This window comes from Emys orbicularis, chromosome 2, assembly GCF_028017835.1.
Source record: "Emys orbicularis isolate rEmyOrb1 chromosome 2, rEmyOrb1.hap1, whole genome shotgun sequence".
Classification (NCBI taxonomy): Eukaryota; Metazoa; Chordata; order Testudines; family Emydidae; genus Emys; species Emys orbicularis.
The window spans coordinates 6882561-6893968 of NC_088684.1; the positions used below are offsets into that span (position 1 = coordinate 6882561).

The 11408-nt window shown below is 49.0% G+C and overlaps 1 protein-coding gene across 1 annotated transcript in view; it reads right to left on the reverse strand.

Annotated features, from left to right (window-relative positions):
- Positions 1 to 10497, reverse strand: part of ADGRB1 (adhesion G protein-coupled receptor B1) — a 278120-nt gene extending 267623 nt beyond the window's left edge. The window contains exon 1 of the mRNA XM_065398580.1: positions 9753 to 10497. Within this exon, the coding sequence (XP_065254652.1) occupies positions 9753 to 10497 (745 nt within the window). The remainder of the gene's footprint in view (positions 1 to 9752) is intronic.
- Positions 10498 to 11408: the final 911 nt, after the last annotated feature.

Below are 11408 nucleotides of genomic sequence, written 5' to 3' on the forward strand. Positions count from 1 at the left end.
CTCTGCCTCGAGGCCCCGCCCCTGCTTGGCCTCTTCCGCCCGCAGCCACACCCAGGCTCCACCCCAAGGCCTTGTCCCCGCTTGGCCTCTTCCTCCCGAGGCCCCGCCCACCACTCGCATGGGGGAGAGGGGGCAGAGAGGAACACCCACCAGCAAAACCAAAAGTCAGCGCCTGTGGACTGTCGTGCTGGCCTGACAGCCAGATCAGTGGAATACTACACAGTGCTTACCCTCAGATCCTGCAAACCCTTACGCAGACGCTTCACTTTAAGAACGTGAGTAGTCCAATTGACTTGGTTTGCAGGATAAGAGCCAAAAGGCAGAGCATGGACGATGGCAGTGATATGTCTCACTAACATGTCTCAGCTGTGAGCATCTCTACTAGTAAAGTTTATACTTCCACGGCCTGCCCTCTGGAAATGCCAGCAATGCATGCCAACGGAGATGGGTCTTTGGGGGCAAACAGGAAATCTGGTCACTAGGTACTGCACTAAGCCCAATTCACTTCACCACACAGACATCAGGTGACGTGAGGTTTTGGTCAGCGCTGACCTGGGTTGGATTTATGGCAGTGATGGGAAACAAAATACCTTGACTCTATTATTATTAGGTAGCACCTGAAAACAGGGCCATACTGTACTAGGCACCATGTCATTAGTGCCTGCCTGAAGCTCCAACAAACTAAATAGTCAAAACAGATAAAGGGACTATTTGCATCTCTGTTTTACAGATGGGGAATTTAGGCCCGGAGAGATTAAATGACTTGCTCAAGGTCACGCAGAGTCTGTGGAAGGGCCAGAACTGAAACCAGATCTCCCAAGGCCTAGCCCAGTGCATTAACCACTAGACCATCCTCTATGCCTTTGTAGGCTCTCCTGCAGAGCTGTTTTAAACGGGCCCTGCAAGATGCGGCGCGCCCTCAACACACGTGGCGGTCAGTAGGAGCCGAGTTTGCACCGCGTCCTCCATCCAGGCCCTTTGCTTTCAAATGCTGAACGCGCAAGAGAGAGACACGCCTGCAGAACCGTACCTCATGCAAAAGACGTGAGCGGGATCTGGCAGACAAAAGCAGGTCAGGTTCCAGCCCTTCTGCTCTGGGCACTCAGCCTGCGGATAATTGCTTGTTTTGTGGAGGCTCTGTGGAACTCTGAGCTGCAGCAACAGCCTTTCGCCATCTGCTTTCAGTTCCTGGGTCCCAGGCTTTGCATCCCAAGCCCCCTGGTTTCTCCACATCACAGTCTAGGCCACAGGGGAGCTGCTGGAACTCCTCTGGGCCCGTGGGGTTCTAGCCGGGATGCAGTCGGCCCACTGTGTGAGGAGGATGAACCGGAGGGGGTGCTGCAGGACATCTAGATGGTACTTTGGCAGTGTCCGTCCAAATTATACTTGTTATTATTGACCCCTCCACTCTCCTGATGGCTGAGCTCACGCACACCAATAATGAGATGTTTTTACGTAAGGAGTGATTTATCCAGATGGGGTTATGTACAAGGCAATAAATGCCTCTGTGACGGGGCGTGACTCACCAGTGCGGCGCCTCCTGCTGGCTGTCCGGGGAATTAGGGCTGCATCCCAGTGCTGGTGGTGACTCGCCCACTGTCACCTCTGTTCCTGGACCCACGTCACTCCCAGGACTGAGGCGTCCTCTTCGTGACACTGCCCTCCGGCTGGGCCACACTCTGTGTCCCCCGCTTCCAGGGGAGCTGCATTCCGCTGTCCAGCCACTTCCTTCAGTGGCAAGCGCAGTCTACTGTTTAGCCACTTCCCCAGTGGTGAGGAGCAGGGGGGAGGGACCCGGGCCCGCCCACTACTCCAGGTCCCGGCCCAGTGACCCTATAGATGGCAGCCACTTACTGCATCCCCTCCGACTCCTCTGTGGATCTCCCTGGGCCACTTCCCCGCGGCCCCAGCACCCTCTTTGCCCTAGCCTCAGGGCCTCAGCCTGCAGCACTGCTCTGCCCAGGGTGCTTGCTGCCCTCCACCTGCAAGGCAGCCAGTCTACCTCCCTCCTCAAGCTCCAGAGAGTGACTGAAACTGCTCTGTACTGCCGCTCTTCTTATATGGGCCTGCCTGGCCCTGATTGGCTGCTCCTATAATCCCGTCTGTGATTGGTTGCTTCCTACACAGCCTCCCTAGGACTCTATTAATCCCTCAGAGCCCAGTGTGGGGTAGGCACCCCATCCAGGCTCTCAGAGATGAACAGTGGGGACACCACAAGCGTTATTTCTGCAGCACAGCGAAGTAGAAGTTTCAACAAACTGTGGCATGAAGGTGGATCACGACTTCATGAGGCCATGACTTCTTCACACCACAGGGGATGGAAGTGGAATGCTGAGGCCATCTCTGATGTTGAACTCAGAGGAGCAGAGCTTAGGTCGAAGGAGGGGCTAAGCTCCAGCCTCTGCATGTAACATTGCAGGAAAGCCTTATGGCAACAGCATTGCATTTCAATCCCATGTTAAGCAAAGGTGGGGTTAGTAACTGACTAACCACTGGAGGGAGGGGCTAGCAACTAAATAACCATTGGAGGGAGGGGCTAGCAACTAAATAACCATTGGAGGGAGCGGCTAGCAGCTAAATAACTGTTGGAGGGAGGGGCTAGCAACTGAATAACCATTGGAGGGAGGGGCTAGCAACTGAATAACCATTGGAAGAAGGGTTTAGCAACTGACTAGCCACTGACAACTGACTAACCATTGGAGGGAGGAGCTAACAACTGTAACCATTGAAGGGAGTGGCTAACAACTGAATAACGATTGGAGGGAGGAGCTAGCAACTAAATAAGTGTTGGAGGGAGGAGCTAAAACTAAATAACCATTGGAAGGAGGGGCTAAGAATTGAATAACTGTTGGAGGGAGGGGCTAAGAATTTAATAACTGTTGGAGGGAGTGGCTAGCCAACTGAATAACCATTGGAGGGAGGGGCTAGCAACTAAATTACCATTGGAGGGAGGAGTTAACAACTGAATAACCATTGGAGGGAGGAGTTAACAACTGAATAACCATTGGAGGGAGGGGCTAAGAACTGAGTAACTGTTGGAGGGAGTGGCTAGCCAACGGAATAACCATTGACAACTGACTAATAGATGTTTGTCTGGGAAACAATTTTACATTTATGCAACCTGCAGGATATCTACAACCCTACGTGGAATGAAACCTACCACTGAAGGAGAGGGAGTCCGAGCGCTGACCCAATCAACATGAGAACAAAGGACACCCATGGACACAGCCTATGTTGACCGTCTGGAGTCTAAGCAGGCTGGAGATTTACAAAGACAAAGAACCCAAGAAGTGTTCTGAGAAAAGTGTTCTGAAACAATAGCCTGGGACTGTATACAAGAAGAATTGGCCCAAGTGGTTATCCATTACAGGATAGAACTGTCAATCAGAAGGGGAGGTCTCGTGAACAGTGGACCCCAGCTTTATGGGCTGGACAAGCCCTGGAAGGACTAACCATTTGGGTAAGAAATACCTTATTAGACAGGAAAGTAACTTGTTAATAAGTATAGGCTATAGACTGTGTTGTATATTTTTTTAACCTGTTACCAAATCCTTTTACTTGCTTTTATTTTAAATTTTCATCTCAAGCTCTATTAAATAAACATTAATTTGGTTTTGCTATACATATGTCTGAGTGCCTTGTGCTAAGGGCAGCATTGAACTGAGGTGAAACTGGTGAACTGGGGAGCGCTGTCTCCACAGAGGCAGCGGATCAGTGAACGCTGCAGATGTCCAGAAGATAAGGGACGGGGCACTCGCGTGTAACAAAGTGGGGTGTGTAAATTGCTAGCTTGCACTGGGACAGAGCAGGGCTCATGGAGCCCAGTATGTTGCCAATCAACCAGCAGCTGGGGAGAGTTTCCCCTGGTGGGCACAGACAGGGCTCCCTCCCACTGCGAGCGGGTGGTAGTGATTAACCCAGCACAAATTGGATAACCCTGAAAAGTGTCACAGCTTCGCACTCTAATGGAAGGGACCCAGACACTTCAGTAGCAGTTTTGTGTGCATGAGGAATGAGGGTTTGCAAGCAGCAAGGATTAAAAAAGGAAATATTTTTGGGGAGTAGGTACTTTTTTTTTTTGCCACTCTTTCTCCTCTATCTTGCAACAGAAGGCAAGAGTTTAGCTCAGAGTTCTGTCAGATGAATAGAGAGTAATAAAGAGGCTTTTATTTGGTGTCCACTTTTACTGCCCATGCTTTAAGAGAAGCGATACAAGAATGATTCAAGGCCCGAAAAACGTGACCTACAAAGAGAGACTTAAGAAGCAAAGTCTATTGACCTTATCCAACAGAAAGTTAAGTGGCAACTTGGTCATGACCTGTAATGCCTAGATGGATAGAAGAGATCAGATACTAGATGGCTCTTGGATCTAGCCGACAAAGGCATAAAAAGGCCCCACAGCTGGAAGTTGAAGGTAGACAACCTCAAAATGGAAATAAGCCATAATTTCTTAGCATTGGGGATAATTAATCATTGGAACAGATTACCAAGGCATGTCATAAATTCTCCTTCACATGGGCGTTTTGAAATCAAGATTCAGTGTCTTTCTAAAAGATATGCTCTGGTTCAGCCACAAGTTATTGGGCTCGATGCAGGACTCATTGGGTGAAATTTTATGGCTTGTGTTAGGCAGCAGCTGAGGCTAGATGATCACAGTGGTCCCTTCTGGCTTTATAACCCATGTATTTTAAAAGCATCTGATGAAGGCGCAAATGCTGGATTTCAAGATCATACAGCAGCTAAACAGGTTTTAGAAATCAGAAGCTCCGAGACAGCATCATGTACACATTGGAGGTAGACTATGCAGACGGTAGGTATTGCTGCTGCTACCAGTCATTTTGGCCTTCCAGGTATTTTAAATGTTCTTTGATTTCTATTCTTCTTTCCTGGTGCAGATAAATTTGGGACAGAATTAGCTATGTACTAATTAAGTGCCCAATTCAGCAAAACACTTAAGCACCCACTTAACCTTATTTTATTACCCTGTCAAACTGGAGTCTTTCTGAAAGTTTCACACCTGCCCTACTGTTTACAGTGAATCCAGTTGACATCTGGGATTTTCAAAGGAGACTTACTGCAGTCAGGCACCCAACTGCACTGGCATTTCACTGAGAGCTGGGCACCTGACTGCCTTTTGTGTCTTTGAAAATCTCCCAACTTGTATGTTTATTTCCTATTGCTGTTCCCCTTCCCCTACACTCTATTTGTGAGTCTGTCTCATAAATTGCAGTTTGTTCATGGAATTACTCCATTCCCCAGGTGCAAATACCTTTTCCACCCACTAATACAGTCTCCACCTACACAGCAGGCCCACAAACACTGTATTTCAGGCACAACTTACGCAGCCACCTGTAAACCTTTGTCCCACATTGCTCATGTCATTCTGGGACGATAACATTTGATTTTTCTTCACTGTGACCTAGTGTAATCCTTCCCCTCCTGACTAATTCTCACTAGTGTTCTCTCCAATCAGTGCAGTCCATCAGCAACAGTATAATCCTGAATAGCTCTCGAGGTACCCACAGCTACAAAATGGGAAATGACAGGCAAGCTGCAACTGCCAACGCACGTCAAAGTGCCGCTGATCACCAGGATAAGCTCCATGGGCAGCAACAAACAGAACTATCTTCATAGCTAATACCATCTCTGGAACCTGCCAGAGGGTTTTTTTTTTCCCCATAGCCCAGTTTAGCCTCTCCAAAGCAGTCTCTTTGATCCAGTAAAAATAATCCTGCATTTGGAAATGTCATAGTAGCCCATTTGCCCAACAGTTGTTGTTGCTGGGAGATGGATGAGGGGGAACGCACCTTCAGTTTGATCCCTTCCTGAATACGAAAGGCAGGTAAAATTTAGTGCCCAGTCCTGAACACCCTGAACCCTCAATGACTTCAGTGGAAGCGCTTTGCAAGAAGGTGGCATTAGCTTTCAACCCACATAGGATCCTGCCTCTAAGCATGATCAGTTCAGCTGTCAGCCCCAAATCATGACATATGAAGATGCAAACATAGGGATGGAAAAGACCCATTAGATGCCTTTTAGTCCGTCCTCTGCACATTCCAGTGCTGCCTTGTTCTCTAAAGAACATTCTCAACCTTGCCCAGTCTAGTTTTAAGGTCTCAAGTGCTGGGTTTCTCACCTCTTCCCACAGGGAGCTAGCCTATCCCAGCAGATCTCACTGTCCGCAGGTTTTACCCAGTGTTCGCTTTGCATCCTACTACTCCTAGTTATCCCCTCGTCCTAAACAGCCTCTCAGTCACCTTGATGTTTGCACTCGATAAACGCAGCAACATCCATACAGATGAGTTTCCTGCCCCCAGAGATACCGCCTGCTGCAGAAGACCTATGGAGCGGAGCAGAGAATATGGTCAAATGACAACCACACTCAAACTTGTCACCCTAGTGTTTATGCTAGGTACCAGGGTGAGCGACAAGCAGGATAGGTACCATGGTCAGAGGCAAGCTTTGCTCCTCACTACTCCCTTCTGTCTGAGGTCTCAAATCACAAACATATTATGAATTAAGCCTCTCATGACCTTAAGAGGTAGGTGTCACTGTGTCAGCTTCATAGATGGGGAAAGCAAAGCTGTGACTGAGGAGTTTAAGTTACTTGCCGAAGGTCTCCAAGGGAATTGGTGGCCGACCTCATGGTGCTTAGTCCTATTCTTCTGCCACAAAGCCATCCTTCAGATGCTTCTAGACAGAGGTAATCCACAAACAGAATGCATCTGGAGCCTTTCCTAACTATTCCTGTTAGAGATTATGAAATGGGGAGAGGGTAACATCTAACCCTGACTGATGGTGAAAGGGATGAGGATCTGGCCCCTTTGAAAACATCTAGTCCAGTGCATTCTTCTGAACCAGCACCAGCTCATATTGGAGGGAATTCTGGAGGCTACCCAATACCTTGGGCTCAGGGATGCCGCACGTCCCCACTTGCTGTATGTCCAAACGAGAGCTGGAGGACACGTCTGTCTGCTTTCTTTGGGGGTGACATCTAGAAACCCATGGAAGAATCCCTGAGACCACTAACGAGCATTTCCTACTTGCCCCAGATCACTCAGCTACATTTATATGGCTCAAACCCTATAGCTTTAAAGTCTCTGCAGTGAGAAGCCATAAAGGAAACATGATTTTGGGAAAGGAAAAAGGTTGCTAATGCAAAACAAGAACCACCACCAATAATTAAGGAGACGGAGTCAAAGGTTCAGCCTGCAAAATACTGGCAGAGATTATTGGTTCAATGTCTGAGGTGGAACCCCTATATTTTCCTCACCTGGCTTTTGCAGCAACCAAAATTGACACAGGGACTCAGGCAGGCCATTGCATGCAGACACAGGATATTTTGCGAGTGCTAATCAGTTTCACATTGGTGGCATTCAGTCAATGAAATTGCTAGTTCTTTATCTTTAATATTGTGCAGATATGAATAAGGGCCCAAAAAAATCCACAAATATTTGACATCCAAAAAGAACTTTGATTCATTCCACATCGGAGACCTGTTCATATTTGTTTTCCAGGAACATTCAAGTGCTCAAACTTTACTAGAGCCTCACAAAAAGCCAATATAAAGCTTTAATGCTCCAGTATTTGCCAAAAAGCTAATTTTGAATTTCACCTTCAATTGTAATAATAAAATAAAGAAAAGGTCATGATATGTTGGTTGAATGCATAAATCATCCTATAAGGGAATGGCGTGATTTATGGAACTAACCAGCGCTACACAAAACCAGTCACATGGAACTCTTTGCAAATTCTTCCTGTAGAGAAAAACATCTCACAAAGAAATCTGTGGAAATTCTTGAATAACAAATTTCACAATCTGCTCATAAACAGGAAAAGAGACAAGTGATTGCCTTGTTAGGATTTATTTGCTCAGCACCAATATTGAGCATATTGATTCAAAACTCACCTGAGATACAAAAGCTCCCACAAAATCAACAGTGAAGCACTTCTAGTGTAATCCTTCTACAATAGCTAGAGACAAGCCAGGACTAAAAAGATACCCTGTGTGAGAATACTAGGCACTACAAGGTTCATCTGTGTCCAGCAGCCTCATTGGAAAATCTCCTTTAAATTCATTATAACCAAGTCCTGTCTCTTTCTCTACCACAAGGGTTAGCCCGGGGCCACTCCTGAGCTGGGTATTATATAGAGCCAGGCATGAACCACAAATTTCAAATCTAGATCCAAACTTCCCCATGATCTGGGAAGCTGTTTGAATCTGGTGTTTTAAAGAGACAGAGTCTAGCTGTGAAATTCAAATGCAGATCAGAACTTCTCCAAAGTGTGGGGGTGTTTGGGTCAGACCCATTTCTAGTATCATGTCTCAGTTTTGAACCATCTCCTTGCTGATAGCTCGGTCAGGAACTGAGAAAGAATAAATAAACCAAAATGGTTTATGCAGACACAAAAATAGATGCAAGAAGCCCTGTTTTGAAGCTGGAGAGTCTGTGACTCCTCATTGCTGTCTAGTTGAAGGAGATTAATGGGATCTATCTTCAGACAGCGCCACTAACACAGGCTGCTTCTGAAAGTACAAAACCATTCCCGTCATGCCAAAAATGCAGAAAGGTTAAGCGACTTTGACACAAGCAGGTATCAGCGTGAGAGCTGAGATTAGGAGCAGGAGTCCCCAGCTTTCAGTCTTATGTTCAGTCCATTACATCCCATCGCCTTCTACCTCACAGGCTTCCTTTTTTATCTCTTGCCATGCACAGCACATGCTGTGGACTCCAGGAATCACTAGAGAAAGAAACACAACAAAGGCCTGGTCTACACTACGACTTTAATTCGGATTTAGCTGCCTTAATTCGAATTAACGCTTGACCCGTCCACACAACGAAGCCATTTAATTCGAATTAAAGAGCCCTTTAATTCGATTTCTGTACTCCTCCTCGACGAGAGGAGTAGCGTCAAAATCGGTATTGTTAATCCGAATTAAGGTTAGTGTGGCCGCAATTCGATGTTATTGGCAATTCAATGTTATTGGCTACCCACAATGCAATGCTCTGGAAATCGATGCTACTACGGTAGCTTGGACGCACACCACCGAATTAATGGTGCCTAGTGTGGCCGAATACATTCGAATTTATAAAATCGGTTTCCTAAATTCGAATTAGATAAATTCGGATTAATCCCGTAGTGTAGACATACCCAAAGAAGGAGGGAGAAAACATTTATCGCCTGCCCCCAGCTACCCACAGAGACAGTATTGAAGAGCTTTTACAGCTATAGATGGGACCGTAATCAAAATCTCCATTCATGTTGTCTTGATTTGGTGTCAGTCCTATTTGGCCCTGGAAGTCACTTCAGCTTACATATTTCCTATGCACTAAATGGGGATGGGGCTGCACGGTGGAACCTGACGTGAGAGGTGACTTGAGTCATGGCCCCTTCAGGCATGGTTTATTGTGGGGCTAGGGGGCTTTTGAAACCTGCTTGTTGATGGGTAAGACTCTCAAATCGTCTCTGAGGCTCCATTAGAAACAAATAAATAAGGCACGAAGCCTGAGAAACAATGAAAGCAACCTGAGCTTGTTCCTGTTAATCTGCTCTGCGTTTCAGTTACATGCTAATCAAATGCCACCGGAATTACTGATCCTGCTTAGGATGGATAATGACTTTAAGATGAGGGAGCAGGAGGCTCAGATACCATGGAGATGGACGCAGTCTCAAGAACAAAATAGGCCAGGAGAGATCTACCGTACATGCCCCCCCTTCCACCCAAAACACAAAGAGCTTTCAGCACTTACCCAGGAACTCCACCTGGCTGCTGTCTTTCGGGCTGCTCATGCAGTTTTCCAAATAAATCCCATCCTTAAAACAATCTTCCTTCTTCTTGGGTAGCCCCAACATCTCGCTGGGCTGATCCAGCACCTCTCCTCCGGAGCAAGAGCAAGGAGTCTGCATGATGCCACAGGGGTGGGAGCTGCTGCTGGTGGTCAGGCAGGTGTCCAGCCACTGGCAGAGCATCTGGCAGGCGGCTTTGCTAGGGCTCCTATTGCCCACCACCAGGTACTCCACTGAGAAGTCCCGCTCCTGAGCCTTGGTGGGCTTCCGTCGCACGTGCCCACCTTCTGCCGGGGACATGGTCTGCTTCATCTGGAGGAACTGCTTGTTGGACTGGAGAAAGGAGTACCTAGTGGAACTGTCACACAGTTTTAGCACATCGTCGAAGCTCTCCATACCCAGGTAAGTGCGGGTGGACTCCAGGAAAGAGTCGAACTGGTAGGTGCGTATTGGCTGGTGGTCACATATGCCAGTGGGTTTCAAGACCTTCATATACAAGGTGTACCTCCTGGGGTCCGGGTTCTGGATAATCCAAGAGCACAGAGAAGAGTTCAATGGGAAGACAGCAAAGGAGGAGAAATACCCAAAGAATTTCCCCTGGACCAGGGTGGTGCAAGGAGTTTGTCCTAGGTCGAGGGCGACCACTGTCCACACTAAGAAGAGTGGGGATATCAAAAGCAGGTTCAGGGCAAAGCCAGTGCTCCTCATCCTAGGTCTCTGGTCCTATGGAACTCAAAGTAATTGTCAGGCAGGTGCCAGATCTTGGACATAACAGGTGCAAGCTTACAGGAAAAGAGAGAGTTTATGAGACTCTATGCGAAATCAATCCGATCTTCCCATGTTCGGACTTGGGCTCCCCCTTGTGGCCATAAGCAACACCTGGGAAAGAAAAAGAGAGAAGAGAGTTTTTTTTATTAACTCTCAGTAAATCTGAGACTCGGGGTAGCATCCGCTCTCTCCCCACGCCCCTGCCCGCCCCCGGCACAGCTGTGTGAGACGCGCCGGCCCCCTCCCAGGGAGGGAGTTGCCCCGGGGACGATGCTGGGCAGCCCCCAGCACAGAATCGAGGTCGATCGCTCGCCCGCCTTCGATGTTCTCAGCTAAGCGGATCTCAGCGGCGCCTCCCCCTCCGCGGTGACCGGGAGCGTGTTACCGGCTCCGCACGCTGACCTCCCGCTCTGCGGGGGAGAGGGGCAGGGAGTTTGGGTTTATTCTCCGGAAGCCCCTGACCCCTGCTGCCCGGACGAAGCCCAGCCGGAGCCCTCGCCTGCCCAGCGGCCATCGGCTCCTGCTCCGCCGCGGATCCCGGGGGAGCGCCCTGGAGCTCCGGCTGCATTGCACGCTGCGGTCAGCTGGGCTCTGCCACGCCAGGCTGGCTGCGGCTTCCCATCTCCTCCCTCCACCCAGGGTTTGCGCCTCTCTCCTTCCTTCCCCTCCCGCTCGCCCGTGGCCCCCGGGGACCCCCCGCGCCTCTCCCCCGCGCCGTGCGGGGCGGCCCAGCGAGGAGCCCGGCAGCGGGGCAGTTTCTGCCAGGGGTGGGTGGTGGGTCCCGTGGCGGAGGCGGCCCCTTAGCCCCGCGCCGAGCTGGGGAGCTCGGTCCCGCGGCGGGGAGCCCCGGC